The sequence below is a fragment of the Phascolarctos cinereus genome, unplaced genomic scaffold (genome assembly GCF_003287225.1).
Source record: "Phascolarctos cinereus isolate Bilbo 61053 unplaced genomic scaffold, phaCin_HiC Scaffold_5;HRSCAF=322, whole genome shotgun sequence".
Taxonomy (NCBI): Eukaryota; Metazoa; Chordata; class Mammalia; order Diprotodontia; family Phascolarctidae; genus Phascolarctos; species Phascolarctos cinereus.
Window position 1 is genome coordinate 318,988,000 of NW_027555958.1, and position 19,450 is coordinate 319,007,449.

The window sequence follows — 19,450 nt, forward strand, 5'->3', positions numbered from 1 at the left end:
TTTGATTGGGTGTAGGAAGGCCCATCAGTAGAATGTAAGCTCTTTGAGGGCATGGACATTTTGTTCTTGTTGTTTTGTCTATCCCCAGCATCTACCGCGGTGCTTAATAAATAATTGTTGAATTTAATTGAAGGCTCCTGCCTTATGCTTTTTAGCTTCACCATCCTTTCCTCTTCTAAATTTTAAATATATATAAATATATGATATATAAATATTATTTTAAATATTATATAAATAAAATAATAAAAAATTAAATACTGTGTCAGATTGTTTCCTGCGAGAAATAAGATGTTATGCATTATTAGTGATTTTCATTTTTGATGTAACTGAGCTTATCAGAGCCTTTCTAAATGAGATCAAGTAAAATATGAGCACATAGATGCTGACAAAGTGGGAGCACAAGGCTGTAGGTACCCATGCTACCTCTGGGTGGTGCCATTGCATTGCATGAAGGTCTCTTCCACACCATCACATTATGAAAAAGGACCTGAGTTTGCTTGACTGTCATCCTTCTTCACCTTTTTGGGAAAGCTTTGTCCACAGGGTGGGAGCAAACTGCCCCTCTTCAGTTAGGAAAACCAGCTACGCTGACAGCTTTTTGTCTTCGTTTGTCAGTACCCCACAATCACCATCAACACTTCAGGGAATTGAAAGGCATCCTTAATAACCTTGCATCAGTACCATCTGAACCAGACTAATGCATAGTGACTTAGGAGGTGGTAAGAGGACAGAGGATTTGTAGCAGGTACTCAAAAGACCTGAAACTTCAGCACTAGCAGACTGGAAAGAGTACTAAAGGAACTTTCTACATTCAACACTTGCATAACTTCTTTTCCCCTTCTAAGCTAAATTCATTTTACTCTCATTTGACGTGGATGGAAACATTGGGGTGTGGCTTTCCTTGTTGAGAAATGCTGCTTTCCTCTTCCCTGTCAACTCATTTCTTTTCTTCCTAGGCTGCTATGACTGAACAGATTGGCCAAACTAAAGATGAATTTTAGTATGTTTATTTCCCTCCCTATTTACCAGTAATTGCCACCTTCAATGATCTGTGAATAAAGATAATTTTGTCTTCTCTCCCTCCCTCATATCTCTCCCCACACCCTCTTCTCCCCAAAACCAAAATCCTTGATATAGAGAGCAAGATTCCGGGGTACAAAGAGTTGTAGGTGTTGAAGGAAACAGTGATTTCAGGACAATGGGGGAAACTGGGTTCACTGTCCTGGGTGGGTCCTCCTATGGGTGGCTCTCAGGGGTTCTGAGGGCTTCTTTCATTCTCTTTCTCTTCAGTTTCGGTTTGTGGGAAGGTTTCTTTATAGAGTCTGAAAAAAAGGGTAATAAGGTCTTGTCAGCATGGAATCCCAACCCACAGAGCAAAGTGTGAGGAATAAAGGCATTATTGGTTATTAATATAACTTACTTTTTCCAAAATGATTTACATTTGGTTTTGAAGTTTAATTTTTTCAATGAACAAAAATCTATTTTCTCTCCCACCCAACCCCATTGAAAATTAAAAACAAAGCAAAACTACTTATAGCAAATATGCATAGTCAAGCAAAACACAGTCCTACATTGCTCATATCCAGAAAATGCACGTCAGTCCATCATCTCTTGTCAACCCTTATTGGCTCTCTGAAATCGTGATTGGTCATTTAGTTGATCAGACTCACTAAGTTCAAGTGCTTTATGTTTATTGCATCTCTCCTCACCTTCAAGGCAACTCCATTTTACAGATGAGGAAACAAGTTAGAGAACTTAACGTGATTTGCCAAGGTCACACATGGTTAATGGCATAAGAAGGACCAGGACTCAAGCCCCCTGACTCTAGACCTGTGCTGTTCCCACCATGTCTCCTGGCAGGTCAACCGGGCCCCACATGATCAGCCTGTTTCCTTCATTCCAGAACACAACTTTGAGAATAACCTTTCTTCTCTCCCCTCCCCCCCCACTTAGTAGTATTTTATTTTTTCCAATCACATGCAAAGATAATTTTCAATTTATACTTTTACAAGATTTTGAGCTCCAAAATTTTTTCTCCTTCACTTCCCTCCCCAAGACAGCATGCAATCTGATATAGGTTATACATGTACAATCATATTAAACATGAGCCCCATCTTCATGACTTCAATAATAATAATGAGAAAATACTACTACCCCATGGCTGTTTCAACCAAGTATAAAGCAGTCTGATGAAATGAAAAGAGCACAAGAAGTTTTATTATGCAGTCAGAAACTAAGTGATGAAGACTGTCCTCTCCTGAGTCCTAGTTCTGCTGCTTACTACCTGTTCATGTTTCTTGGAGTCCATTTTGACATTTGTAGGATGAAAGGATTGGGGGAGAACAGCCAAAATGGCCAAGCTTTTCCCCACAACTACTCCATAAATATCTCGAAAGCACACCAGAAAAAGTTCTGATTGCGGAATCTAAGGGAAAAAAATCACTGAATCATATTTTTAGCTCAAGTTGTAACAGAAAGGCAAGTCTATGGGGACTGGGGACTGGGTCTAGCCAGCACAAGGAGTGAAGAGGGGCCTGACTTCAAGGAACAAGAACAGGTGCCAATTGGTAGTTCTATTGCACACAAACCAGTGCTGGTTACAGATCTAGTGAGGATAGAGAAGGGTAATTGCAAATAGGGGTGGTGATCTAAGGCAGGAAGTAGTTGTGAATTAAGTTAGGTATAGTGAGTGAGGAGCAAGTACTGAAACAAACAGTATCTCTGTAATTCTGACCCTGACTGTGGCCTGAAGTAAGGCTGAAAGAATTAGCAAACCATAGCAACAAAATCCTACCATGAAAGGTTATAATGGTAATAGGGATGCTCAAGACATAAACCCAGAAAAAGAGAATGGATTCGAAATATATACAAACAAAGCCTTAAAGAAAAGCACAGTTTGGGCACAAGTTCAACTAGAATTCTAAAAAGAGGTGAAGAGTTTTGGGGGGGTTTTAAGCCAAAAATGATTTTATAAAAGAAAAAGTTCCATATGTACAAAAATATAGCAGCTCTTTTTGTGGTGGCAAAGAGTTGGACACTGAGAGGATGCCCATCAATTGGAGAATGGCTGAGCAACTTGTGATATGTGAATATGATAGAATACTATTTTGCAATAAAAAAAAGGGATGGTTTCAGAAAAATCTGGGAAGACCTATGGGAACTGATGCAAAGGAAGTGAGCAGAACCAGGAATACACTGTACATAGTAATAGCACTATTGTAAGGAAAAGCAGCTGTGAAAGAGTTAATAACTGATCAGTACAATGATTCACTGCCACACTCCAAAGGACACATGATATAAAATGTTATCCACACCTTCAGATAGAGAACCAATGGACTCAGTGTAAATTGAAGCATTTTTTTCCCTTTATTTTTCTTGCTATTTTCACTTTGGAACGTGGCTAATGCAGAAATATGTTTTGCATGACTGTGTCTGTATAATAATATCTTATTTGCTTCTTTCCCAAAGGGTGGGGAAGAGGACAGAAAAAGGGAGACAATATGGAACTGAAAATAAATTAAAATTAAAAATAACTGGTGTGGAAAACAGATCAAGGAGAGGTCATTTAAGACTACTGGAAAGCTATGACCAAAGAAGGGCTTAGACATATTTTAAGAAATAATAAAAGAAAACTAACTAGATGTCTTAGAACCAGAGGGCAGGATGAAAATTAAAAACTTCCTAGAATATTATAGCCAAAATTCATACCTTCTAGGTCAAAGAAAAATCATTGCAAACTGTCAGAAAGAATTAAGGTACCAAGGAACTGCAGTTAGAATCACATAAGATTTAGCAGCCACCACTTTAAAGAAGTGGAGAGCTTGGAATACAACGTTCCAGAAGACAAAAGAGGGTTAAAAACAAAAATAACTTTCCCAGCAAAACTGAGTGTAGTCCTTCAGAAGAAAAAAAAATGAACCTTTAAAGAAATAGAGTCCTTTCAAGCCTTCCTGATGAAAAGATCAGAGCTTCAGAGGAACTCTGAAATACAAACATAAGAGTCAAGAGATACATATAAAGGAATCTGAGGGAACAATCAGTCATAAGGGAATAAACAAAGATAACCTTTCATATTCTAATATAGGACATGATACATGTGCCCCCTAGAACTCATTGTTGTCAGGCATCACAGAGAGAGTCTAATGAGACAAAAGTCATAGGGGTGGGTTTTTGTTGTTGATGTTTTTTAATGTTTTGATGATCTTAGAAGAAAGGAAAGGGAGGGGGAAAAGGAGTATACTATAGGGGAACAGAAAAGATACGGGAAATTGTTTCACATGATTTATATGGACAAGTTGAAGATTATACAAGCAAGGAAGAAGGGGTTGGGGAAGAGCATGACATTTGAACCTCATTTTAATCTAAACTAGTCAAAGAAGAGAATATACACATGTAGTTAGGTACAGAAATATATTTTGCTCAATAGGGAAAGAGAAATGAAAGGGGAGAAAGAGGAGTAAAAACTCTTAACTTTAGAGGGTAGATCACAAAGAGGAATTTAAAAAGAAAGGATAAGAACCTGTCATTGGGCTGTGGACACAATAGAGAAGAGAGGCAGGGGAGTAAAGACAGATTGCATCAAACCCAGAGCTCTCTTGATGAGCACACTCCTCTCTTCCCACCCTCCTCTTTACAAAAAGAGAACAGGAAACTGACCAACACAATGACCAGCCACAATTTCAGAGGACTCATGATGAAATCTACTACACATCTCCTGATAGAGAAGTAAAGGACTCAATATGCAGACTGAGGCATTTTTTTGGACATAGCCAATGCAGTGATGAATCAGGAAGACCTGAGTTCAAACATGACCTCGGACCCTAGCTATGTGTGACTTTGGGCAAGTCACTGAACCTGTCTCAGTTTCCTCATTTGTAAAATGGAAATAATAGCACCTTTTCCTGAGAGTTTTTGTGAAGATAAAATGAGAGAATATTTGTTAAGCATACACAAACTTTAAAGTGCCATATAAATGCTACTTGCTATTATTACCATGCATATTTGTCACAGAAGTTTTATTTTTCTTTTTCAATGGGATGGAGGATATTGGAGTAAGAGAAGGTTAATTTTTTTCAATTAAAAATAAAATAACTTTTTAAAAGTTGTAGCTTGAATGCAGCCAAAACTAGAAAGGGAACAGTTAACTGGGGGAGTGGGGGATATTTGTAGCATTTCTCTGATGTAGGTCTCATTTCCAAGATAATAGAAAAAACTGATTCAGGTATATAAAAATAAGAGCCATTGCCAAACTGATGAATGGTCAAAGAAAATAAGTTGTGTTCAAAGGAAAAAAAAACTAAGCTATCAGTAACCATATGAAAAAAATTGCTCCATATCACTAATAATTAAAGAAATGGAAAAAGTAACTGTAAGCTGTTCAGATTGGCAAAGCTGACCAAGAAAAAGTGACAAATATTAGGGGAACCTGCAGGAAAACAGGCACAATAATACACTCTGATAGAGCTGTGAAATGATTCAGCAATTCTGGAATGCAACTTAGACCTATGCCTCCCAAATTACTAAATGGTACATACCCTTTAACTTAGTGATACCACTGCTGAGAATGTACCCCTGAGCAATAAAAGAAAAGAGGAAAGTACCCAGGTTGATAGTGAGTGGTGCTAACCTAGGGCAAATTATTTCCTATCTCAGGATGTGAGATCCTGTAAAATAGGAGATTGGGCTAGTTCTCCAAGAGCTCCCCTCCCAACTTAAATATCCAAAGTACTCTCTCTCTCTCTCAGCACCAAGGATGGCGGTCTGCACACAGTAGTTGCTCGATATATGCATGTTACATTGATTCCTCTTCTCTCCTCAACTCCTACATTCCTTTTGGTTCAGATTTGTGCTCACAGCAGGGCTCTCTTTGGGCTGAGACCAAGTGTGGGAGTGCAAAAGGCTCATGTCAGCAGATCCAGTGGAATTTGAGATGAAAAAAGTTTTTCTTTGGGCCCTGGGCTGTAAGCTCTTCATAACAACGTGCCTTATCTCAAGTTCCCTAGCTATTCCCTAGCCAGAGTTTTAAGAATAGAAATGACTAGCCCTTATCAACTCTTATGAGAAAAGAAGATGTGGTTTTAGGCTTCTATCAGGATGACTTGGGTTTGATTCTTGACTTATATATACTTATGTGACCCTGGGGCAAGTCACTTAATGTACCTGAGCTTCAGTTTCCTCATCTGCAAAACAGGGATAATAGAGTACCAACCTCTGAGAGCTCTTATCAGGATCAAAGGAGACAATATATGTAAAGCTCTTAACAAACATTAAAACAGTATACCAATATCAGTTACTATCATTATTATGTTAGGGCCTCACCCAGACCTGGGCAGAGTAGAAGGGTTGGTTATTTTGCCCCCCACTTCCACTTCTTAAGGCTAGTCACTTTATTGGAGTAAATCTAATCTTGTAATCTCACAGCTTCATTATTCCCTTTTGGAACGGATCTCAAGAGTCATTTAGGGCAACCTCCTGCCCTTTTCAGCATCTACAGCATCTGGAGTTCATTTGAACACCCAGGGAGCCTGAACTCTTAGCCATCATTGGTTTTGCTGCTGCAGTTAATCCCTCATTTCTTGCTTCTTTTTTTGTCCCTGGAGGAGAAACATATCTGATATTGCTCCCCAGCTGCCTGGATATACTGCCCTGATCTTGAGTAGCTAGCACTGGGGCCTATTCTCCCAGAGATTTCCCTCCTAGAGCCATGTTGGCATTACCTCTCTTGATCTGGCCCCCATGTTTCTGCTTCCCAGAAAGGGAGGTTTCTGGGGCATGGCCCTGCATCCTGGTGAGCTTTTCTTTTGTACAGCTGGAGTCCTGGTGGAGGCCCCAGGCATTATAGAGCCTGGGCAGGCTGTTGCTCGGCTCAGTAGGGGAGGTGACTGTCTCTGAGGTGTCCAAGGGCCGGAATGCCACCTGTAAACATACAGGATGCCAGGGAGCTCATGCATCAGGGAAGAGAAAAAGGGCTACTAAATTCTTGGTCTCTCTCACTCCACCCTCCATGCACAGGCAAAGTTGGGGAAAGTGGCCTAAAGCTGGCCATTAGGATCCCTAGGTCAGACACTGCTGCCTCCCTCTGCTCCTTTCTCTGAAAAAGAAAACCGGGGCTCCAATTCTCAACCTGCCTTCTAGAAGAATCCTCTCTCCCCGCTTCATTCTTGGCTCTTTAAAAAAATAGGCCAAAGGCAAAAAAAAGAAAAAAGGTGAATAACCTTTTGAACTCAGGACTTCAGGCTGAGTCCTTTCCACCTTTGGTTTCTTCCTGACTGCTTTGTTTGGAGAGCTGGAGATGGGAAGGAGCTGGCTTTCCTAGCCAGACCTGTGACTGGTGTTTACTTGGACAGGGAAAGTCCCATTACTCAGCCCACAGTGGCCTTGTTCCTTGTTCCCTGGATGTCCCAAGGGAGAAGAAACAAGGTGTCCTGAAACTCTCTTTCACACTGCTGACAGGGATCTCTGGTTTCTTCCATGACCAAAGTTAAATCAATGAGAAGAACACTATTAATGTCTCCCTGAGGAGCCTGTGGGATGGGGGAAAGAGGTTGGGGGTCGGAGAGGAGATCTTTACCAAGAATTTGGCATTCTGATCGCTCTTGCTGTACTTGTACAGTCGGCGCAGTAGTTTGGCATCCAGCTCTGAGAAGAGGGAGATGAAACGCCAGAGCATCCTGGGGAGAAGAGACAGGAAGACACCTGAGCACTGATAAAAGCTGGGCCAAAGGAAAAGCAAACTCTTTCACTGGGGAGTCAAAATGGCCTGGGATTGATTGCCCTATCCCAGATCACACAAATAAGGCTGAATTATTTGGGAGGTGTTGGAGAATGGGTAAAAAGTGGGGGAGGTGTCAATTTAAGGATACCTTAGTTTGCTGGGCAGATCAAGAGCTCCCCCCCTTTCTTTGAATAACTTAATAAGATGTTACCCTTTAAGATGTTAGATTTTAAGTTCTTTGAAATCAGGGGCTGTCTTTCTTTTTATTTGAGTTATATCCCCAGTGCTTAGCACGTTGCCTAGCATGTAGTAGACGTTTAATGTTCATTTACTGGTTGATGCTTGTAAGATGGGGTTCTGAGTTCAGGAGAGCATGTAGCACTCTTTGTGGTCAAGAGATGTTAAAATACCAGACATGATCATATTGGGAGCAGTGCTGCCCTAAACACGTACCCCTCACATTCCACTTACCATTTCCCCCAGTCCTTGACATCCTCAAGACTCCCCATTGACCAGGCTTCTCCCAAAGAGTAGAGGATGCTGAACATTTTTTCCCTTGTTTCCTTCAAGAATCATCTCATGCGTCACCTCCTACCTGAAACTTTTTGGATTTCCCCAACTGCTAGTGCCTTCTCTCCTCGAACTACCTTAGATTCATTTGTACATATATGTTTATATATGTATATGTTGTCACCCTATTAGAATGTAAAGGTCCTTGAGAGCTGGGACTGGTCTGCTTTTGTGCTTAGCAGAGTGTACTTAGCACACAGTAGGCATTTAATGAATACTTGTTGGCTGATTGATTGAATGGGTAAGGTGGCCCAGAGACCTACTTGACACAAATAGTCTCTCAATCTTTCTTTTCCTCTCTCCATCCTTTCAACCCCACAATGATCCTATGAAGGAGGGAGCTCAGTAGTGGGACATTTGGGGAGGGAAGTGCCATACTTCCTCCAATGCTTGATTTCCCAAGCTCGGCAATAGTGCTGCAGGAAGGTATTGATGTGGTCCCCTAGAACCATCAGGCTCCTCTTCATGTATTTAAGTTTCTTCTTTTGGGGTAGATCCCGGGGCAAGTGCAATTTTCGAAGAAACTTCTTTAGAGGTCTCAAATATTCTTTACACTAAGAGGAGACAACAGGCATGGTTAGAGAAAACCAGGGGCTTATTTTCCCTCTGGTCATGGGGCAGCCAGGACAAAGCAAAAGATCCCACACAATTAAGGGGAATCTGTTGCTTAGTCAGTCCATGGGCCAGTCTTCCCCCCTGCTCCTTTCCTTCCCCAGGGCCTAGCTCTCCATCTATGAGATAAAATGGGCCTTTAACCCCAGTGCCCTAAGGCAGAGGAAATGATGACTCATGTCTGACTGTGTATCCTCATGTCTCCAGGGGTCTTTGGCTCTGTGGATGTACCCTGCAGATATGAGATCTACCCACACTTTCTGAAGGGTCAAAGAAATGAGACAAAACTTTGCAAAATCCTCACTCACAATTTTGAAGGTGTCCTGTCCCAGGCCCTGTGCATGGCGGATGAGTGAGTCTCCAGCTGGAATGGTGCTGGAGCTTCTCTCCAAACAGGGTGCCTCGGTCACCTGTAGGACATAGGCCTGGGCTAGGGGTGGGGTAGGGTAGAGGACCTCTTCTCTGCTTCTAGTTATCAGGGTAGGGCTGGGGAGGGTTTCAGCTGAAGCCAACTTGGCAGTCTCGACTGGGTCACTATGTATGAAAACTCCAACATGACCCTTTCCTCCCCAACTTTCTCAAACCAATATTAACAGAGAGTGGATCATTTAAATACCCTCCTGACCCCAACCCCATACAAAGAACCAATTTAGAAAACAGAGACACTAGGACATGGGCATCCAATAAGCAATTGATTCAGGCAAACGTGTCCTATCTCACCCCAGCTGAAGCCTGCTTAAGATTTTCAGCAAAAATGTTTAACTTATTGGCTAACATACGTAACTTATCAAGACTAGTAGGACCCCACCAGTTGCTTACAATTGCTGCTGGGGGACTGAATGCAACCAGGTGTCATAGTAGCTCAACTAATAATTTTACCTGAAGCCAAATGTAAATAATTAAATCCATGTGGCACTGGAAGTCAGTCACCAAACATTTATTAAGCACCTACTATGTGCCAGTCACTGTGCTAACTAAGCACTGGGGATACAAAGAAAGGCAACAGCACCTACCATGGAGCTCCCAGTCTAAAGGGGCAGACAACATGCAAACAACTTTGTCGAACAAGAAATATACAGGATGAATTAGAAATAATCTCAAAGAGAAGGCACAAGCGTTAAGGGGGAGAGGCTTTTTGTGGAAAGTAAGATTTTAGCTGAAACTTGAAGGAAGCCAGGGAAGCCAGAAAATGGTAGACCAGAAAGGAGATCATCACAAGCGTGAGGGACAAGCCAGTGAAAATGTCTAGAGGGCAGCTGGGTGGCACAGTAGATAAAGCACCAGCCCTGAAGTCAGGAGGACCTGAGTTCAAATCCGGCCTCAGACCAAACACTTGACACTTACTAGCTGTGTGACCCCGGGCAAGTCACTTAACCCCAATTGCCTAAAAAAAAAAGAGGGAGACAACAAGGAGGCCAGTGTCAGTGGATCACAGAGCACATGCAGGGAAGTAAAATGTAATAAGATTGGTAAAGATCAGAAAAGGTCAGATATGAAGGACTTTAAAAGCCAGACAGAGAATTTTCTATTTGACCCTAGAAATAATAGAGTCACTGGAGTTTACTCAGTAGGGGAAGTGATGGTCAGACATGTATTTTAGGAAGACCCATTTGATCTAGCTGAGTGGAGGATGGACTGGAGTGGGCAGAGAAATTAACCAGAAGGCTATTGAAAGTCTAGGTTTGAAGTGGTGAGAGCCTGTACCGTGGTAATGGCGGAGGAGAGAAGGGGGCCTAGACAACATATTACAAAGGTAGAATTGACAAAACTTGACAATGACAAAAGACTTGGATATAAGGGGAGAGTGACAGAGAGCAAGGAATGGTGGATGATATCTCAGTTGTAAGCCGAGGTGACTGGGAGGATAGTAGCATCCTCTGCCGTAATAGGAAAGTTCAGAAGAGGGGAAGGTTCTTCTCTGGGGGAGGAAAATAATAAGCTCGGTTTTAGATATGTTGAGTTTAAGATGTCTATGGGATATCCCACCCATTGGGGCAAGAACTCACTGTTTGACAAAAACTGTTGGGGAAACTGGAAATCAGTCGGGCAGAAACTAGCAATAGGCCATCTCATACCATATACCAAGGAAAACTGCAGATGGGTAAATGGTTTAGACATGAAGGGTAACATCATAAACATATCAGAGGAACATGAAAAAAAAATTACCAAATTTATGTATAGGGGAAAAGTTAATGACAAAACAAAAGATAGAGAGGTTTACAGAAGGTAAAATGGACAATTTTGATTACACAAAACCTAGAAATTATTGTGCAAACCAAACTAATGTAGGTAAAATTAAAAGAGAGGCAGAAATTAGGGGGGAAATCTCTATAGCATTTTTTAAAGATGAAAGTCTCATTTCTAAGACATATAGGGAACTGATTCAAAATTTTAAGAATAAGAACCGTTCCCCAACTGACAGATGGTCAAAGGATATGAATAGTAGTTTTCCAAGGAAGAAATCCAAACTGTCAATAGCCATGTAAAAATGCTCTAAATTACTAATAATTAGAAGAATGCAAATTAAAACAATTCTGAGGCACCACTTCATACTCATCAAATTGACAAAATTGAAAAAAAAGGGAAATGTTAAATGCTAGAGGGGCTGCGGCAAAATAGGCATATTAAGGCACTGTTAGTGGAACTCTGATCTGTTGCAGCCATTCTGGAAATCAGTTTGGAAGTATGCCCAAAAAGCTATTAAACTGTGCACACCCTTTGATCCAGCAATACCACTACCAGGTTTATCCCCCCAAAGAGATCATAGGAAAAGGACTTATATGTGCAAAAATATTTATAGAAATTATTTTCACGATGGTAAAGAATTGTAAACTGAAGGGATGCCCAGTAATTGTAGAATGGCTCAACAAGTGACGGTATATGAATATGATGAAATCCTCCCTTTTATCAGCTTACTACTTATGTGACCAAGGGTAAGTGCTTCCCAAGCGTCAGTTATTATTCAATTCAACAAATGCTTCTGAATGCCTACTGCATGCAAGATACTATATGGTATTAAAGTATCTGCTGTTGCTACCCTGCTTTCTTACATGTCTGGTCTCCCTCTCTGAGGGCAAGGATTCTGTCTCATACCTCTTCATCTCTCTAGCCTAGTGCCTAGCATATTTTTTAATTAATTAATTTGTTTTTAGTTTTCAACATTCACTTCCATAAGCTTTTCAGTTTTAAATTTTCTCCCCCTTCCTCCCCTTTTCCCTCCCTAAAATAGCATGTAATCTGATATAGGCTCTACATATACATTCCTATGCACATTAGTCATGTTGTAAAGAAGAGTTAGAACCAATAGGAGGAACCACAAGAAAGAAGAAACAAAACAAAACAGAAGAAAAAAAAAAGGAGCAAACGGTATGCTTCAATCTGCATTCAGACTCCATAGTTCTTTCTCTGGATGTTGGATAGCATTTTCCATCATGAGACTTTTGGAGTTGTCTTAGCTCCTTGCATTGCTGAGAAGAGCTAGGTCTATCAAAGTTGGTCATTGTACAATGTTGCTGTGTACGATGTTCTCCTGGTTCTGCTCACTTCACTCAGCATCAGTCCATACAAGTCTTTCCAAGTTTTTCTGAAGTCTGCCTGTTCATCATTTCTTGTAGCACAATAGTATTCCATTACGTTCATATACCACAACTTGTTTGGCCATTCCCAACTGATGGGCATCCCCTCAATTTCCAATTCTTGGCCACCACAAAAAGAGCTGCTATAAATATTTTTGTACATGTAGGTCCTTTTTCCATTTGTATGATCTCTTTGGGATACAGCCCTAGAAGTGCTGAGTCAAAGGGTATGCACAGTTTTATAACGCTTTAGGCATAGCTCCAAATTGCTCTGCAGAATGGTTGGATCAGTTCACAACTCCACCAACAATGCATTAGTGTTCCAATTTTCCCTCATCTTCTCCAATATTTATCATTGTCCTGTGTTGTCATGTTAACCAATCTGATAGGTGTGATGTGGTAACCTCAGAGTTGTTTCGATTTGCATTTCTCTAATCAATAGTGATTTAGAGCATTTTTTCATATGTTTATAGATAGCTTTAATTTCTTCCTCTGAAAACTGCATGTTCACATCCTTTGACCATTTATCAATTGGGGAATGACTTGTATTCTCATACATTTGGCTCAGTTCTCTATATATTTTAGAAATGAGGCCTTTATCAGAGACACTGGTTGTAAAACTTCTTTCCTAGTTTTCTGCTTCCTTCCTAATCTTGGTTGCATTGACTTTGTGCAAAAACTTTTCCATTTAATGTAATCAAAATTATCCATTTTGCATTTCATGATGTTCTCTATCTCATAAATTCTTCCCTTCTCCATAAATCTGACAGGTAAACTATTCCTTGCTCTCCCAGTCTGCTTATAGTATGAGCCTTTATATCTAAATTGTGTACCCATTTTGATTTTATTTTGGCAGATGGTATAAGGTGTTGTTCTATGCCTAATTTCTTTTTTTGTTTTATTTTGTTTTTGGTGAGTGCCTAGTTTCTACTGTACTATTTTCCAGTTTTCCCAGCAGTTTTTTGTCAAATAGTGAGTTCTTATTCCAGAAACTGGAATCTTTGCGTTTATCAAACAGTAGACTACTATAGTTATTGACTACTGTTATCTTGTGTACCTAACCTATTCCACTGATCCACCACTCTGTTTCTTAGCCAGTACCAAGTAGTTTTGATGGTTGCTGCTTTATATTACAATTTAAGATCTGATATGGCTAGTGCCTAGCATATTTTTAAAATCAGACCTGTGATTTAATTGACTTAGGAAACTCCCATGAGGAACCTCCCTCTACTAAAGCTGGTCTACACCTGTTTTTCGATTAACAATCTTAGAGAGTTGTCCCTGAGACATTAAGGGACTTGCCCAGGATCACACAACTCGTATGTATTAGAGGCTGGTCTTGAACCCAGATTTTCTTATCCCACAGTCTGATTTTCTATCCATTACTCTATGCTGCCTCTTACCCTGCCTTGCCTCTAGGCAGGGCACAATAAGGTCGAAGGTGCTGCTGAGAGAGAAAGATGTTGGAGAATGAATGCTAGGGGAAAATAAATTAAAAGCCACATGAAAGTGTCTTTCCCCGTAGATCAATTTAGCTTGCAGAAAAAGGACCTCATAAAGGCAGGAGGCAAAAGGCTATTTTAGACACACATAATTGAGAGATACATTAATTGATTCATCTACACAAATTCAAGTTAGGTATAATCAACTTTTCAGGATAATACATGAAAGATAATAATAACTCACAGTTACATAGCTCTTTAAGTAAAATACTTTGCCTATATTATCTCATTTGATCCTCACAGCAATCCCAGGAGTGGGTGTTACGATTAACCTCATTTTGTGGATGAGGAATCTGAGTCTGACAGAGATTAAGTTCCTGAGGGAGGATTTAAACCCAGGGCTTCCTGATTCTAGGTCCAGTAAGCCACTAAATCATGCTGCCTCACAAAGACGATGTAAATGCACTTGTAAATAAATTAATGAACCTTCGGATCCTCTATTCCCCCCAACAGCAGTTGCTCCAGACACGGGGGAACTTAAGATTCCCTGGCTAACTGTTTCAAATCAAACAGCAAGGTGGGACCTCCAATCCAAAGCAAGGTTATAATTGCCTAGGTCTCTAATCACTTCCTTCCCCTTCCTATCTTCTTCCTCCCACTTCTTCCTTGAATCTTCTGCAAGCTCCTTGCTTCTTTACAATGCTCCCTCCCTCACTGTCTCTCTTCTCCTTTATTGTTGTCTGCCCTCCAAATTCTCCGCTTCACCTTCTCTTGTGTCTTGTCGCCTTCGCCCCCTAGCCCATCCGAGACCTCCATCTCAGCAACTGGGCTGGTGGGCTCCTGAAAGGAGACACACACACCTCCCCCAAGCCCCGACTTCCGATCCTCCTCTATGACCTAAGCGCCCCCCCCCCCCGAGTGTGGAGGTTGACTCCAGAACTCACAGGGGAACCATGGCAACTGCCAAAACAGAGCACCCTCTCCATAGTTCCTAAAGATGCCTGGCCAGATTTTAATGTCATCTGCAAGATCGCACAGCTGTGTATGGCCCAGAGAGAAGAGTACTACATACGTATGTAGTCTCATTAAGAATCCCAGACCTTTTTAGGGGGCCAAGCTAGCTCAGGAGGAGGCAAATGCTCCATATGTACACACACACACACACACACATATATATATGTATACATATAGATAAACAGACAGATAGATGCTCAGAGAACTTGTTTTTAAGCACATAATTATCATAGCTATGTACAACAAATACAAAAAAGCATTTATTAATAACTGTGTAGAGCAATGTGTGTTCAGTCACATCTGACTCTTCATGACTCTGTATGGAGTTTTCTTAACAAAGATACTGGAGTGGTTTGCCATTTCCATCTCCAGCTCATTTTATAGATGAAGAAATTGAGGCAAATAGAGTTAAAGAAACTTGCTCAAGGTTACACAGCTAGTAAGTGTCTGAGGCCAGATGTGATTTCAGTTCTTCCTGACTCCAAGCCTGGTGCTCTATTCACTGTGCCACTCTGCACTGTCATAGGCACTGAGGGAACTAAAAAGTTTATGTAAGATGTGGTCCCTGTCCTCAAGGAATTTATAGTCTAGTAAGAGGATAAGATACCAATATAGAACAAAAATACCTGGAATTTGAACTTTACTCAGTAGGTAATAGGGAATCACTGAAGGGTGACATGACCAGATCATTGCTTCATAAAGATAAATCGCTGACAGGTAATCTGAAAGAAGTATGGAGAGAAGAGAGGCAAATCATCCTGATAAGTGATTATTGTAATAGTGCAGGTTTATTGGGGTGATGGCCCTATAAGAGAGGAGGGGATAAGAAAAAAAAATGTTGCATAGGTAGAATGGATTGAGGCGAGAAAAGGAAAAGTCAGAGACAACCTCAAAGAGACTGGGTGAATAATGATGTCATAGACTGAAACAGTGAAGTCTAGGAAAAAGATATGCCCAATTTTGACCAATGCTGAGTTTGAGAAGGTGAAAAAATAATCATCCAGGTAGATAGATATGTCCTATATACAGCTGTAGTAGCTTGTCTGGGGCTCAGAAATGCAGATACAAATTAAGAGAGCCACTTGTCAAGAGCCAGTAGTTGAAAATGGGTTGTGAACTGGACAGTCAAGAGAGAGGTTATAGAACCAGAAGAGGGTCCATGACAGAGCCTTTCGGACATTAAGAGAGCATGAAGAGGCTGGAACTTTTGAATGCCCAGTTTTGTTCAGCAGAACATGAGTAGGAGCAAAGGCAGCAGCAGATGGTGAGAATTATGTAAGGTTAAGGCTTAGAAGGGTAAGATAGATGATGAAGAGCATGGGACCCAAGGAAAAAGGATAGAATAAAATTAAGCTAGTTCACCAAAGGGTCCTTCTGCACTGAAGGATACGGAGAAGGAAAATCTAGTGAGAGGAGAGGAAAATCAAGAGCCTAGTGTAACTCTGAGAATTTCTAGTCAAATGGGATTGCTGATATAGTCAAAAGATGAAGTGAGGTCAAGTGGGATAATTTTTTTAAAAGGTCACTGGATATAGTAATTAAGAGATCATGAGCAATTTTGGAAAGAACAGTTTCAGATCAATGGTGATAGTGGAAGCCAGATTGCAAGGGATTGAGAAGAGAGAGTTAGTAATGAAGTTGTGGTACTGGATGGAGGCAACCTTTTCAGGTTTAATGGTAGAAAGAAAGAGAGATAGGGTGGTAGGTATGGTAGAAATAGTCAAGAAAAGTGTTTTAATATTAGGGAGATTCAAGTTTATTTGTGGGCAAAAGGGAAAGTTCAAGAATCAAGTAGGAGACTGCAGATGAATAGGAGAGAGAATATCTGTTGGAACAAGGTTATAGAAGAAGCAGAAAGGAGCAGGAGCATGTAGGGATAGAGGATACAGGATACAGGATACAGGTAGGGGAGTGACTCTCTTCCTGTTCACCTGAAAGAAGAGAGTATGTGATGTTGCTGAGAGCTGTGAGGAACGGAGAGAAGTCAAATGATCTCAGGGCTTCTAAGTGAAGTTGTTAAGAATAAGAAAGGAAGTTTGGAGCAGTCCCTTGGGGGAATTAGATAGGAAACTGATAAGGGAAGACACTGGAGGGATTGTTAAACAGCATGAGCCCGTTGGAGGTGATGTGCTGTGAATTTGTAGGTGAAATTGAGTTGGGTTTAAGGACTTTCTCTCTGCTGCCATAGAGCAACAGAAGAGGAAATGGATAGTAGGTATTACCAAAGAATAATCGAAGGAAGATTCAAAGGTTGAGAACAGGAAAAAGTTAAGGGAAGCAAGAGATTCTGGGGCAGCAGCTAGTGAAATATTAAAAGGGCAGAAAATGGGAATTAAGGCTGGTTATGTAGGAAAGTAAAGCTAGAGTGAGGGACATGGATTAGGAAGACTGTGAAAAGAAATAGCAATGAGAAAGATTAGCTCTAGTGTGAGTGACAGAGTGGAAGACAGAAGGATAGGAGGCAGTAGTTAAAGAGGAAATTTAATTAGATTATAGCTCTTGGAAAGCGAGCACAATGAGATGGTAATATCTAACTTCCCCAAGTCTGTGGAAGGTAGCCACCCAGGTTCCCAATCTGAGAGTCACCCTCTACTCTTCATTATCTCTCACTCCACATGTATCCAATCAATTTATGTCTTGATTCTACCTTCACTGCTCTCACATCCATCCCCTTCTCTCGATTCACATGGCCACCATACTAGTTTGTGCCCTCTCTTCCGGACTACTGTAAGTGCCTCCTAATTGGTCTCCCTGCCTCAAATCCCTCCCTTCTCCAATCCAACCTCCACATTGTTTCCAAAGTGGTATTTATAAAGCACAAGTATGACTATTTCACTTACCTGCTCAGTATGTAATAAAAGTTAAATGCAAAACTCTTCTTTTTAGTATTAAAAACCCTTCACAACTTGGCTCCAATCAATCTTATTACACATTGTTCCTCTTAGTTTCCTCCAAAATTCAGTTCAGGCACCACCTCCCATGTCAGTCTTTTCCAATCTCCAAGCTGCTAATGCTGCATCCAAAAAGGTAACTCAGGGGAATGCTGGAGTCAGTCTGATAAGAGCAGGGTCAAGAGTAGAAATTTGCTAGTATCAGCTCAGAAAGCTCTGGGATATATGAAAAGGTAAAGCACCAGGGCTGCTAGGTGGCACAGTGGATAAAGCTCTGGCCTTGGAGTCAAGAGGACCTGAGTTCAAATGCAACCTCAGATACCTGACATTTACGAGCTGTGGCTATGTGACTCTGGGCAAGTCACTTGATCCTGATTGCTTCACCAAAAAAAAAAAAAGCACTGTGACCCCACTTTTCCTCAAATATCTGGGTGTGTATAAGGGGAAGCCTTCTAGCTGGAATCCTGGTCCTGTATTTCCAATGGGCAAGTAGTAGGGACATAAGCCTAAAGAAATGGTAGTATAAGATTATACTGCATAGGGCCTTGAATGCCAGGCTAAGGAATTGGTACTTTATTCTGTAGCCAATGGGGAACCATTGAAGAATGTTGACAGGGAAGACGAGAGACCACCCACTCCCACTGTTACCTTTCCTTCTTCTCTCCTTCCCATTCTTTTTAAGGGTAGCAGGGCACAAGGTGAGAGGCACAGATATGACTTTATGTAAATAAATACATCTATCTTCTGCCTGTTGTTGGGGAAGGAAGACAACATTGTCCATCTTCCAATTCATGCCCAATTTGGTGTATATACCAATACTTAACTAGATATATATAGATGTGACCTAGATGTCTCAGTGGATTGTGTGCTGGGCTTGGAGTCAGGAAGACCTGAGTTCAAATCAGCCTCAGACACTTACTAACTGTATGAATTCCTGCAAGTCACTTAACTTCTGTTTGCCTTAATGCACTCCAGTATTGCCAAGAAAATCCCATAGATAGTATACTCCACAGGGTTACAAACAGTCAGACATGACTGAATAACATATATGTGTGTATGTGTGTGTATGTATATGTATGTGTATACATATACGCACATATATACACACACACATATTTATGTATATAACGTTATGGCAGCTTTCTTTTTTTTACATCAGTCATCATTTCCCTTTACGCTGAATCCCATTGAACTCTTCCTTCTAACAAAGGAAAGTATTTAGGCAAAACCAACTACCACAACTGCCCTATGTAAGCACATTTTCCAAATTCCCCATCCATAATCCTCAGCTCCACAAGACAAGGGAGAAAAGATGCTTCTGTAAGGGCCCAGGGATCAAGCTGTTCATTAGAATTCAAATTCATCAGAATTTGCTTTTCAGTGTTATCCTTTTTCATTAGGAATGAAGGAATCAGTTAATAAGCTTTCATTTAGCACCTCCTATATACCATGGACTGCAGGGATGTGAGGACAAAAATGAAAGTTCTGCTCTCAAGGGATTTACATTCTATGTGGGTTGAGGGGAAGAGTATTTACATGTGTAAGTATATGCAAAATAGATCGTAACAGCTAGTACTTATATAATGCTTTAAGGTTTGCAAAGCACTTCACAAATATTATTTCATTTTATCC

General features: G+C 40.8%; 1 protein-coding gene across 1 annotated transcript; it reads right to left on the reverse strand.

The window, feature by feature from the left end:
• Window positions 1-1,010: 1,010 nt before the first annotated feature.
• Window positions 1,011-14,811, reverse strand: CHCT1 (CHD1 helical C-terminal domain containing 1). Its single transcript, XM_020991812.2, has 6 exons — window positions 14,679-14,811; window positions 9,205-9,306; window positions 8,663-8,838; window positions 7,571-7,670; window positions 6,717-6,915; window positions 1,011-1,322 (listed from the first exon to the last, which is right to left on the reverse strand). The coding sequence occupies exons 1-6, from the start codon at window positions 14,727-14,729 to the stop codon at window positions 1,237-1,239; spliced, it is 714 nt and encodes a 237-aa protein (XP_020847471.1). The 5' UTR covers window positions 14,730-14,811; the 3' UTR covers window positions 1,011-1,236.
• Window positions 14,812-19,450: the final 4,639 nt, after the last annotated feature.